The sequence below is a fragment of the Lontra canadensis genome, unplaced genomic scaffold, assembly GCF_010015895.1.
Source record: "Lontra canadensis isolate GAN:19392208 unplaced genomic scaffold, GSC_riverotter_1.0 scaffold45, whole genome shotgun sequence".
Lineage (NCBI taxonomy): Eukaryota > Metazoa > Chordata > Mammalia > Carnivora > Mustelidae > Lontra > Lontra canadensis.
In genome coordinates this window covers 12,417,293-12,430,812 of record NW_022631039.1, presented here as the reverse complement: position 1 = coordinate 12,430,812, position 13,520 = coordinate 12,417,293, and the positions used below count along the sequence as shown (strand labels likewise).

At 52.5% G+C, this 13,520-nt stretch overlaps 1 protein-coding gene across 1 annotated transcript in view; it reads left to right on the top strand.

Moving 5' to 3' along the window:
- The first annotated feature begins 216 nt into the window (after positions 1-216).
- SDK1 (sidekick cell adhesion molecule 1) overlaps positions 217-13,520 on the top strand; it is a 230,773-nt gene continuing 217,469 nt past the window's right edge. The window contains exons 1-4 of the mRNA XM_032872773.1: positions 217-322; positions 948-1,138; positions 9,010-9,093; positions 12,591-12,785. Of these exons, the coding sequence (XP_032728664.1) occupies positions 234-322; positions 948-1,138; positions 9,010-9,093; positions 12,591-12,785 (559 nt within the window). The 5' untranslated portion in view covers positions 217-233. The remainder of the gene's footprint in view (positions 323-947; positions 1,139-9,009; positions 9,094-12,590; positions 12,786-13,520) is intronic.

Below are 13,520 nucleotides of genomic sequence, written 5' to 3'. Positions count from 1 at the left end.
CTGTGGATTCTACCCCGGGATCCTGCCATCTGATGAAGGCCAGTGACAACGACCACGCCCAAGGGCTCCCCTCCAGGGGTCGAGGTGGGGTCGTGACATTCAGGTGTCCCATCAGAGTGGCTTGACAAGACTCCCCCATGTGTTATGTTCCGGTCTTGACATCTTCCATGCTTAGGAGAGTCCCATGAAGTTTTGCTTTCTCTGCCACAGGAGAGGTTGGCACCCCCGAAACCATGGCGCCCGTCATTGTGATTCCCCCCGGCAACAGAAGTGTGGTGGCCGGGTCCAGTGAGACCACCTTGGAATGCATCGCCAATGCCAGGTATGCAGCGGGTCCCACCCTGGGGGTACGAATCCTTGTAACGGATGAGATGGCCCTTCAGTGAAAAGCCACATCATGCATGTTCTTGCTGTTCTAGCAGTCATGCTGGTCTCATTTGTCCAGCTGGGCTACACACACGACACACCTGGGAAAATAGGGCCCGACTTCCCAAGCCTGGGACTGCAGTGCTTGCACTGAACGTATCGAGGTGCTGGTGAAGGGCCTCCGTGGGTGCACAGGAAGGGTAGGGCTTGGCGTTCTCGGCCTTATCAGCGGTCGCTCCAGAATTTGGTTCCCATGATCATGCCTCCCATGTAGCCATGTCCCCTAGCAGTATTTATTTTAAACATTCTTTTCCTGAGCAAATGGAATCGTTAGCACTTATGGTCCATCGCTGCCACAATTAGCTATCCTTGCTCAATAGCCCTTGAGCGGAATGTATTGTCGGTGCGCACCGTGAGGGAGTCGGGCCGCATCTGGATTGATTTTTAAATGTCCGTTGTTCAACCCGCCGTGGTTCCTGGTAGAATTAGCTTTGTCAGGCTTGTGCTGAATGCCTGAAATTACGATTATTGCCACCTACGTGATTCACCGTTGTTGTCAATCATGCCCTGCACCCTCCCAGGCCTGTCGAGGAGCTGCACGTGACCTGGAAGAGGAACGGGGTGAGGGTCGCCGGGGGGCTCCACAGCCATGGGAGACGCCTCACCATCAGCAACCCGACGTCTGCCGACACCGGGATGTACGTCTGTGAGGCGACGCTGAGAGGACGTGCGTTCAACGCAGCCACAGCGCAAGCCTTTCTGGCTATCATAGGTAACGCAGGGCTCGGAGGTGCGCGGCCCCTCGTGGAGCGGCCGGGAAACAGCCGTCTCTGGCCGGCTCCCTTTCTAACCCAGAGAAGGAGGGTGACACGGAGGCTACCTTCCAGAGTCACCCTGCTCTTCTTTCTCCAGGAACATGAGCCCACTGAACCCAAAGCACTCACGTTCTGAGTACTTCTAAGAAATGTGATTCTGGATCCTTCTGACCACAAAGCTCGAGAAGTGGTGTGGTGAGGTCCTTGTCACATATGTCACCTTCTGGCACTGGCCTCTCCAGCACGAAGCTTCTCTGTAGCCCTATGGTCAGTTTTCAGAGATTATCCCATCATTGGTATTTTTTGACCCAGAAAAAACGAAGCTTTGGGATATTATCTTCTGTTAAGTGAAAAGGGGAGAACAGAGCTGCTTCCTAGGATGTGCGCTAAGGGCCACTCCTGAGCCAAAGAGAGCAAGATAAAATTCGGCACCCAGGAGTCGCTGTGGACGCTAGAAAGTGTCAGTGTTCAGGGAGTGGGCGTTGTTCGGTGGCCAAGGAAATCCTCAGGGTATTTGCGGATTATGGTAAGATCACCATACATTGTGAGGACAGTGCCTTTGTTTCTCGTGTTTCTTCGGCTCCTGTAATACTTTTAGTCTCCTTAGTGGCTGTGGTCACTCTCACCGTGACCCGTCCAGCAGGACAGTGGCTGCTGCAGGTAGGAGGGGCCAAGGCGACGCCAGGGAGGAGAATCTCTGCCTCTTATCTCTTTCCGGAGGAAGGGAATGAGAACGAGAAAAGTCAGGTCAGCAGAGCCCTGGGGAGCACTGTGGCTCCTCACAGGACGTGTGTCACACCTTGCCACTTTGCCAACTAAGAAAGAAGACAAGCTGTGTTCTCCTGTGAAATTAGCAAGGGTTTCAGGAAATGCCGAGTAAAAGGCAGTTTGCCTTGAGTGGGTCACACTCCTTTTGATCATAAAGAAATGGCTCCGTGGCCTCGAAATAACCCAGCCAAACACACCAAACCCATCCGTCCCTCCAAATGGAGTGTAAAGACTTTTAAAGCATCAGGAAGGCAGACCTTGAGTCGCATGTCGCTGCGGACTCCGCACTAGGGGACTGAGCTGCTTGTCCTGCTGCCTCTCCTCCTGTGCTCCTGACAGAGGGAAACACCGCAGGCCTGTGCCCCGCAATGACATCCTTCCGCCCCCTGTGAGCATAGCACGTTATAGATGGAACCAAATTAACATTCGGCACGTGTCTGTCTCCAGGAGACAGGACTGTATTGTGTTAAAACATCTTAAGGTGATTCAAACAAGAGAAGAAATTTATCTTCCTGTGAACTGGAATGTTTGTTTCCATCATAATTCCCTTTAGAAATATTTAAATCTATCCTATGAACTTTGGTTTCACATTGACAAGTGAATTCCAAAGCAGGCTGTGTGCCGCTCTGTGTTCAGGCTTTGAAAGGGACACAACTCTGCGTCTTTAGGATGTTGATTTACATTCCCTTTTATTTATAAGAATTTGCGATGGCAGGGAGGATTCTGTGCAGGAGTCGTCCTGGGGAAGCCCTGAGGAGGGCCACTGTGAATCCGGATTGGTTGGGAGATGGTGGCCCCAGGCGCGGTGTGCTGGGAGGAGGTTCCCAGGAACGCCATGGGGCCCGGCAGGGAGCTGTCCCGGAAGCAGGCCCGTGCAGGAAGGTGGAAATGCGCTGGTTTTCAGGGACTTCCATCACGGCTGAGGAAACAAGACACGACGGGGTGGTTGTTTCCTCTGCCTGTCAATTTCAATAGCGTATTGCCTGATTTCTGAGGTTTATACAGGAATGCGGGCTGCGTCCCACCTGCTGCAAGTTCTGGTGGCCGTCTATGCGACAGGGAGCACCGGCCTCCAGGGGTTGCTCCGGCCCGTTGCTGCTCCTCAGCTCTTTCTCCTGCCCTGCCCTCCACATGCTCCCCGAGAGCCTCCCCACACCCCACATGCTGAGGCTGATGCCATGGCCTGCCCACACAGCCCCCAGTCTCCCTGCTTCAACTACTCGCACCACCGTTCCCCCGCTCACGGCCTTCCTGGGTCACTGGAGCTGCGGCACCCGCCATGCGGCAGGTTGGAAGTGCGGGGTCTGATGGACAGTGGACAGACAGCTGAGCTCCCGCCTCCCTGCGACCGGGGGTGTGATCTGGAGGTCCTGGCTTCCAGTGCCCCCAGTAGTTGAGCTCACCTGGTGATGTGCTCCTTGCAGCTGACCTGCCTCTTCTGGTGGTGTTTCCATCACCTCCCCGATAAACCGTGGGCCGCTGGGCTGGGCTATAGGGACAGACCTGGGCTCAGACCCTTTAGGCACCACTCATGGGCTCAAACAAGTCCCTTTGCCTCTGCTGGCCTCAGTTTCCACATGTGTAAGCTGTAGACGAGGTAGGAAACGATCAGGGTTCATACCGTGAGCTGTAAAGGTAGTGCTGTTCACAGAGGCAGGGGGATGGCAGCGTGATGAGGTGCGGGCAGAGGGCTGTTATCCCACCTGTGGCATTGTTTCAGCTCTTTACCGATGGTCACGTGACATGCACTTTTCACCTTAGCTGTCCCTGAAGTCAGGGTGTGTCTCAGGATCCCTGGAAACATTTTTTCTTTCCTGAGGGTAAATATAGCTGCAAAGTCTCAGATTCAGTGAGACAGCGTGTACATCTTCCTTTCCAGACTGACAGACCGACACCGTCTCCTGTCACTGCCGTTCACGTGCTTACCCTGTGTCCGTGAGTGTCTGTGTCCCTGCCTTCAGACACGCATCAGCGTGAGTGGCTGCTGTCCAGAGCCGTCTCTGTGCCTCTCGGGCTGGTCTGGTGTTTGTAGACATGGATCATTCAGGAATGCCAAAATCGTATCATTAGAATCCCAGATTACTTGTACCATCGGGTAAATATAGCTGATACATGCCACAATCAAGGAGTTACAACTGTGCTGGAAGGTTCTCTAGAGCTGAGACCAAGCCACCTTCGCTGTCTGAATCCTAACAGAAAATGCCTCCTCCTCCTAACAGAAAATGCCTCCTTTCCTTCCTTTCCCCCACTTAACATTTCTTGAGTCTGCATCTCGGACACTGCTCTGGGCATTGGTGACAATGTGGTGAAGAAGGAGCCACGGGCCCCGGCATCCAGGAGTCTGGTGTGGAAGGCAGGCATGCACGAGGCAGGGATGACTCAGCACAGCAAGCGTGCACAGCAGGAAGGGGCGCCTGAGCTCACGCAGCAGGTGCGGGGCGCAGAGGCCCTCTGGGCATAAGGCCAGGCCAGAACCCTGCGGCGGGCCTTGCACCCCACCCGCCCTGGTTTAGGATAAACTCAAGATGTCTTCTTTCTGGCTCTACATACAGCCTACGTTAGAAGCACCCCCATTAATCATTGGTGCCCTGTGGCAGCTGGAACTTACCTGTATAGCTGAACATTACCGAGTGAAGTTCAGAAAATAGAGCTGTTACAGAACTGTTTCTAAAACAAGAGAGAAACTTGTATGAAGCAAAGCCCAGTGGCGCTTGGGTCATTTGCTCTAAATGCAGGATGGGCAGGCCGGCTGTAATACCTCGGGATGGAGTGGGGTTCAGCGGGCAGGGAGCCACGAGCGTGCTCTTCACGTACTGTCTGTCCTTCCTGGCTCCCTGGCCATCTCTGCCCTCCTTGCTGCTCTGCCAACCATTTGTGGAGCACATGGTGTGTGCAGGACCCTGCCGAAGGGCCAGTGTGGGCAGAAGACGAAGGAGGCTTTGCAGAGCTGGAATGGGACACACCTGCTCCCCAGAAGGACTTCAAGTTTGTAAGGTCTTCGGTGATCTCCTGTATCTCTCCTTCCAGCAGATGGTATTTAAGTGTTTCCTCATAAGCTGTGCCAGGCACTACCAGTGTAGAGATGAGGAGGACACAGTTCTTCTCCAAAGAAGGTCCCAGGTGGAGGGGGCACCCTGCCTGAGGAGGTTGGGGGAAACTCTCCAGAAGACTGGCACTAGGGCTGATCTTGAAGACCGACATGGGATTTGCCAACAAGACAAGCATCTCTTGTGTGGGAGCCAGAGTGTGGGGGCTGCTCAGGCCCCACAGTCCCAGGGGACAGGCTCAACCACTTCCTCTCCTGGTGGTCTCATGGGCCATCATCGAGCCTTCGATGGATCTGGGCTCTTTTCTGGGGGCTCTTGGAGAGAAGCCACTTCCTGGCTCACTCCGGGTGGGGAGAAGCCAGTGCACAGGGTTGTAAGACTGAGGTCCTCACCTTGTTTCTATTTTTGGTTGGGGTCCCAGAGGACCCCCTGCTCTCCCTGGCTTAGCCACCTTCTTCTCCACCTTCTTCTCCAACAAGCCAGGACTTTTCGTGCTGCAGGACTCTGAACTCCCTTCTTCATCTCCCCTTCTAGCAGCAGGGAGGCCACTGCTTTTGGGGGCTCCAGTGATAAGACTGGGCCCACCTAGCTGATCCAAGGTTAGCTCTTCGTTTCAAGATTGACAGCCTTAACCACACTGGCAGAGGCCATCTTGCCATGTAGCATAACGTGCTCACAGGTCCCAGTGACTAAGGGGTGGACACCTCGGGGCCATTCTTCCCACCACAGTGGACAAAGACACCATGTGTGGATGATGGTGGCAAGTCAAGGACATTTCCTGGCATGAGATGGTCATTCTGGAGCAGAAGGAAAGACAGAACAGGGAACATCCTCGGGTCTCATGGTAAGCCCTACTCACGACAGGCCCTGCCACTCAGCTGTGGGGGCTTTGGCAGGAGAGCACGAGGAATCCTTGGGATGCACGGGCCATCAGCCGTAGCTGCCTCCATGAGGCCAGGGTGAGTGCTGTATGGCCCTGGCATTTTGGAAGGTGGGGAATTCAATAGAGGCCTTGCCTTTAGGCTGCCTGGGAGGCATCCCACCTCCTGTTCTGAGACAGGGCCAGTGGAGCGTGGCTGGCTGTTTCTGAACAGGGATGGGAACGTTTTCCTGATGTCTTCATATTGTTTCAAGAGAGAGAAAAGTGTTCATTGCAATTGCTAGCTTTACTTACCGGCTGTACGTGGGATACATTTTTAGAAGTCTAATGTGCACCGGTGTTGGCAGTGTGCCCTTTCTAGAAACGGTGGCTGCCAATTAGCTAAGACACGCACTTGCCCCTTAGAGGTTAAGTGGTTGCGGGAGTCCATACTAGTTCACGACCAGCTCCCAGTTCAGCCCACAGTCCTTGCATTGTGGACGTGCCTCGTGTGCTCCCACTTTTGTCCTTTGAGCTGACTACGTGTAAAAATAGCTGGGGATCAAGAGAAGCGGTCTCTTCTGAGCACCTGTTGAATTCTGTCGACAGGAAGGGTCAGCCCTGAGCGAAACGTCACACATATGGTGGGGAAAGAAATACAGTTACCGTCAGAAGCTACAGGGGCCTTTCCGGGTCTTCACAGCTGCGTGCCCGCTCTGCTTTGTTCAGCCTCCTGGAAAAGTTTCAGGAACAAGGCCAGAGTATCAGTAAATGAACAAACCTGCTCGGCCCAGGCCATTCCTGGCCTTCCTAGTTGTCAGCCACATAAGCCTCCCTGGTTATTGGCTCCAGGGGAGAGAGAGAGCCCTTGGCATGCACCGGCAGGACACCCTTCCAGACTGTGCCCAGGCTGCCGAGTGCGTGGGGTGGGTGAATTAGTGCCAGTTCCCACAGTAACTGTCTGCAGGGGGCTGGGGGGGAATGGCAGTGTTCGCAGGCCAGTGGCCTTGAGCAGGCCTCTGATGCACCCCAGCCCTGGAGCCGTGCCGCTGCTCAGCTTGAGCCAGCTTTGGGCCACATGCGATGAGCACCCCCTGTCTCTGACCCCATGCTAGGTCCTCTCCTGGCCCCGGGGGGAAAGCTGGGTGGCATCGCAGAGGGAGGAGAAGCAGCACTGGACACTGGCCGTCGCACCTAATGCCTCGAGGTAGCCGTCTGGTCCTGTAGATGTTGAACATTTCTATATGCGTGTGTCTGTTATCAAAGTGTGCTTCCTCTGGGATGAATCCCACGGGACTTGAGCAAAGTGAAAAATGCCAATTCTGAAGGTTACACGTGGTGTGATTCCGTTCCTGTATCATTCAGGAATCGGGACAGAATTACAGGTGGAGACCAGAGGAATGGCTGCCAGCGGTGAGGGAAAGGACGTTGGGGTGGCCAGGGTCCTGCAAGGGCAGCATGTGGGACCCTTGGGGGACAGGCCCATTCTGCCTCTAGACTGTGGGTCCACATGCCCTCGCTGATTATGTTGCCTAGGGCTAAGCCCGCACACGTGCTTGCGCGCACACACACGCACACAAGGCAGACGGCGGAGGTGAGAGTAGGGTAGGTCAGTATCTCGGGTGTGATGTTGGACTGCAGTTGTGCAAGGTGTCACCGTTGGGGGAAACTGAAGGAAGCCTGGGATCTCTATTATTTCTTACAACTGCGTGGGACTCTCTAATTATCTCAAAATACAATGTTTAATTTAAAAAAGGAGAACCATAATTAATCACGGACAAATGTTGACTCTGTCACTTGGTCTTTTTTTTTTTTTTTTCCTTTTCACTTATGTCCCTTTCCTCAGACCGTGGAGGTAGATATCGACGTTCCCATTCACTGATGAATATGGGGCGTGACCGGCTCATGAGGGCCGCGACAGGACGCAGCTCTGGGATGGTCAGAATGTAAATTTCACTGCTGTCATGATTATTGATGAAGGGAAAGCGGCTGAATGTGAACACGTGGGTGTGCAGGGAAGACCAGCTTGAAAAGAGACTGTGAATCTTTGTGGTTTGTCTTTCCAAAGCCTGGTCCTCACACACCCAGAACCTAGTCGAGGACTCCGTGTCCACCCGGCAAGGGGGCAGCCCGTTCCTCAGGCGGATGGCATGTGCCCGAGTGACCCGGCTCATCGCAGAGGGGTTCCCAGACTCCCATCCCCGCGGAGAGACCCTCAGCCTTTTCTTAAGTGTTCATGTCTCCTTTCCCTCTTGTGGGTCCCACCCTGTCTCAAAGACCCAGGCAGTGCAGGAGACATGCCACGCCACGCCACCCACTCCCCACACAGTGACAGTGGCAATCAGCCACCCAGGAAGACAGTGCCCAGAGACTAATTATCACACAGAAAGGGAATTCAGCAGCCTTTGTTATCGCAGTAATGAAATCACTGGCACCTTCACGCTGGCTGAATCTGGCCATGCCACTGTTGAAGTTCTGCTGAGAAAACTGAAAAGAATGTTGCAGTTCACTCTCCAAGGAGAGAGTCACTGTGGATACACCCGCCACTGGTCTCTTCAGTGGGCGAGGGGAGTAGCTGGAGAGTCACAAGCCATGGAGTTTCCTCTGCTCCTGATGATGGATGAGAGGCCCTTTTTCTTTCTTCTCTTCGCCATTATTTAGCCTTCCATTGAAGTAGTAAATCTATATTTTGGAGAAGAAGAACCACTAGGACTTTAAAAAATACGTTAACGGGCCTCCCGGTCCCCTGACACAGGCCCATGCCCGGCTGTGAAGTTTTATTGGACATGCCGCGTGCGTCGGGGTTTGGTTTGGATATGGAAACAAACTAGCCTATAAAACACTGTGCTGTAAATATAAACCTTTATGAACCTCTCGGGACAGTCCTTCTAAAATGTGAATTAAGATATTCCATGATTCAAGCCCATAAACAGAAAAGTAGCCATCACCCTGAGTAGTAATTTGCTTTCTGAAACCTTAGGATAAACCGCTTTTGGCCTCCGCTCACTGAGTTCTGAGTTCGCATGTACGATGGCGGCGAAAGAACTTTCCAGAAATAGTTTTTAAAAGGGGTTTGAGCTCTTTGAGGCCAGACAGTTCTCCTGAAATACACTTCTTTTGCTTAGGGGCTATTTTGTTTCTTTCTTGTTTAAAGAGCCACCGTATTTTACTGCTGAGCCCGAGAGTCGGATTTTAGCGGAAGTGGAAGATACCGTGGACATCGTGTGTCGAGCCATGGGTGAGTGTGGGGCGGCTACTCCACGGGCCGCTGTGAGGCAGGGGGACTGAAGGGGCACTTTCATCACTGTCAGGACACACATGGAGTGTGATGTTAGTGACAGGGCCTTTGGATCCTGGCAGAACTCAGTTACTGGGCATGTGACCTTGAAGAAGGTGACCTCGACCTAGCTGAGCTGTTGCTTCCTCACCTGCAGAGCAGAGATAAGAATATTCACCCAAGGGAACAAGAAGAAGAACTTCACCCCATCTGTCCCCACGGACATGGACTGCCTTGTCCTCTCAACTCCTTTCAAACACTCTGGTTCCACAAGACCATGACTCCCCAAGGCCTAGAGCAGGAGGTGCTCTTCCATCTGTGGGGTGACGGGCACTGGTGATGATGCGTGCTCTGCAGTAGGAGAGGTGGTTCTAAAGTCTTTGAACAGGAAGACTTCCCTTTTTTCTTTTTTCTTTTTCTTTTTCTCTTTTTTCTGCTTCGGGTTGACTTTTTCTTTGTTATTCTAGTAATCTCACCCCTCACCCTCTGTCTTGGTGACAAGCTGTCCACCGTCAGGCAGCATCAACAATTATACGAACCCCCCTCCTAGAGACAGGCTTTTTAAAGGCAATTTCATTAACAAAGGCTATGTTAGTGCACTAGACACTGTCAGTGAAAAGACCTTTTTTTTTTTAATGTTTAAATTTGTCCATCTTAAGGGTGGGGATTTCATTCTAAGAGCTTGGAGGGTAAGGATTAGCAATTTTGTAAATATCCAAAACAGCTCCATAAAAGAGGTATTATTTTCTCAGAGTACACATACAAAAACAAGATCTTAGAAAGTGAGGTTAAGTAATGTGCTCAAGGCACAGAACCAGGGAGAGGAGATGAGATATACCTCTAAAATCCCAGCCCAGCATCTGGCATATAGGAGCTGCTCATTAAAGATTAGACAACCTGCCAGAGGTCTCATGGCAATGGAGACAGGAATGAAACCCAGACCCATCAGCTCCCAAAGCAAGGGCTTTGGCCGGGGCACCTGGCTTCTCCCAGAGAGCTGAGGTTTGGGCCTAGAACTCATGCCAGCAGTCCACGGGTACGGACATGTCATTGTCCGTCTCTGAAAGGGAGTAGGGGTGTGCTCTGAGCAGTGTTGATGGCTCCTGGCTCCTGCAGAGATCGGGGTCTGCCACAAGCCACTCTCCTCTACCCACTGTGCTTCAACTTGGAGCCTGTGTCCTGGAGGGCTTAGTCCCCAGCCCCTGGGCAGGTCACGGGGGCACTGTTGGCACATCTGCTCTGCGGCCATCCTCTGTTCAGGATCCTGGGGTTGGGTGGGGGGAGAGTGATGTGACCTTTACATGGAAATGTCCCCCTCGTGGTGGGTTGCACTGCTCTCTCCCTGGCATAAACACCGTTTTCCAAGGTCAGCGGTGCTCTAAAAGTGGAACTCCACTGTATTTCGAGTGCTCAGACTTTAGAAACCAGAATCTGCAGCACTGCTGGGTATAAGATTTCTGTTTATGACCCTAAATCACCCCAAAACAGAAAGACTCCCAGTTCCCCATATACTAACAATTATTTTTCAATAAATGACAGTCTTAAGCCCTTCCCTTGACAAGGGAATGCTCTTTTTTGCATGATTTCTACAGGGTAAACTGCTTGGTAAATACAGACGTGTACATGTATACTGATCAGGTCTTTCAACGTTGCTATCAGATAATTTACTGCTTTTTTAAAATTTTGACAATGAGACTACAGCTGCATGCGAAGTGGTTACTCTTCATGAAAGCTCGATCATGTAATTGCTCTTAGGAGATTTTACATGAATTGGTTATGCTTTTACCTTGAAATGGATTTTTTTAATTTCCTAACTTAATGAAAAGTGACAGGAAACATAATTAAGGCAAAGAACAGAATCTGAGAATACATTATCTTGAAATATTCCATGACATTAACTTTATTTATTAAAGAAGACATCTTACACCTACATGGCATCTGAAATCAAGGGATTTAGGTGTGCTTTTCACTGTGAATCCTGCCAAGATGGGTTTTATTTAAATTAATTTCATAGGTAGGGAAACCGAGGTAAAGAACCAGCCTAGACATTCCTGCGTGCTTCCCGTGGGCCCGCAGCAAACATACACGCACCCGCCATGCTCAGGACTGCGTTGTCGCATGTGTTTTGGGGGAGTGTCTGTGCACAGCCTGTCATGTCTACCCAGTTGGCATAGGTGGCTTAGGAGGTCAGAGACACACCCAGGTGGCAGTGTCCCCTACCACTAGTCACACAAGCTTCCGGGGGAGCTGCCCAGGGAAGGAGCCTGGCGTCTCCCAGGTCAGAGGTCATCCCAGTCAGTAAGGCACCGGGGACTAGCGCACGCCTCGTCATGCCCTAGGCTCCACGCACTGAGCATGGCCTTGTCGGGGCGGAGCAACAGAGGTCCTCACGCTTTCAGGCTGAGCAGAGTCCCTTCATCCACAGCCTAGGCTCCGCCCCTGCGAGCCTGCCCTTTGTCCCCTGCCTCTTCCCTCCCAAACCCAGCCTCCCCGCCGCCATCCACTGGGCCAGCTGGGTGGTGCAGGGCTCTGGTCTCACTGACCCAGGCCTGAATTTTCACTGTAACATCAATAAGATGAGGAATGAGATGAGGAAGGCCCAGCCAGCCTCAGTCTGACCCTCCGTTCTCCTGCTCCAAGTGCTGGCCTTGCTCCGAGTGCCTTTAGCTCCTAGGGACAGGGGTAGCACCATCCTTTGACCCCTGCTTGTTACCTGCTGGGCTCAGATTTGTCTGGGAGCCAAGGCAGCTTTTCCCACATCCACAGCTAAATGCCCCTCAGGACCCCTTAGCCTCCTCCCACACGCACCTCGCGTGATTTACCTCCGCCATCCTCTACTGCCATGGACGTCTGCTTAGATCGGTGATGTCCAGCCCCCTCGGCAGGAGACGGCTGAAAAGATGGGATGCCTTCTTCTTATGGTTAGTCCTGATCAGAGTCATTCTAGCCACTGAGCATTGGCCGTGTGCCAGGCACTGGGGACATCTGCGTGCGCTGATGGGGTTAATCTTCCAGCAGCATTTCAAGGTTGCAGTGACCACTTCCTTCCAAATGTGTCTCTGGTCCTGGCTGCCCTTCCCTGAGCCTCGAGTGGCAGAGGCAGGCGCTGCAGGGCAGCAGGGGCCTTCTTCCTGATCCCTGTCTGTTCCCAGGACAGTCATGGTCACGGCTGGAATCCCTCTCTCTCCAGACCAGAGCACAAACCTGCACCGGCTCGGGGGGTCCAGAACGATCTGCAGCGCAGCAGATCCGGAGTTCATTACTGCACTTCCTCCTGCTGCTTCTCTGTGTCCATTTCTCTGCACATAACACTGTGCAAGGGGGAGAAAGGGACTCCAGACAAAACATGCCGCCAGACTATCACCTTGTAACGTCTGAAACACGTTCTCCTCAGCCCTCACGTAAAGTGCTTGCAGTTGAGTTCTTTCAAATGCCCGGTTGTTTCCACTCCTGCGCAGGGGTCCCTCTTCCCACCCTCCAGTGGTACAAGGATGCCACGTCCATCAGCAAGCTCCAGGATCCCCGGTACAAGATGCTATCAAGCGGAGGCCTGCGCATCCAAAACCTGCGTCCCGAGGACTCGGGGATCTTCCAGTGCTTTGCCAGTAATGAAGGAGGGGAGATCCAGACCTATACCTACCTGGACGTCACCAGTGAGTCCTGCCCCCCCCGCAGCCAGACCCCCTGCGCTGGGCCCTCAGCCACAGCTCCCCACTCGGAAAACCGTAGCATCTGTTCTGCAAACGGACAGGGTGTGGGGGCCAGCAGTGACCCACTGTGGAGGGCCACCTCTCCGGCCCACGAAAGCCCACGTGCTAAGCCCCCAGGCAGCAAATACGCCCCATTGTCCCTATGCCCCGCCGCCCGACCTGCTCTCAGGAGAGCCTCGTGCTCTCCTCTCTGCTGAGAAGTGAGGGGACAAGTATCTCCACTTTTCTGGACTGAACTGGAAGGACTTTTCAGTGAATAGCTCATTCCTAATCTTTTTCTTTTGATCTTTTTCCCATTTTTTTATATTCACATTCTATTTTAGTTTTATCGAACAATTATAGTTCTTCTGTAAGTTTCTTTTGTTACCCCATTAGCAGAAATACTTTGGCACCCTGTCTTTGAAAACTAAAACAAAGGTATAGGTTTTCACTGTATCTGTGGGTTTCCTTTTTCAGCCCCACAGTTGTAATATTGTTCTTCTAAAATGAAGTCGTATTTAATGGTTATGGAATTATACCTTTTGGAAGCCAAATGCTGATATCCTCAGGTGTGAGAGCCGCTTGAGGAAGCAAATCGTGTCCCATATGCAGACAGCTCTCGTTTGCCTGAACTTAGGAATTTAAGGATTCTGTGTGTGTGTTTTGGTAAAGTAGGGGTCATTACCTTGAACCTTGTCC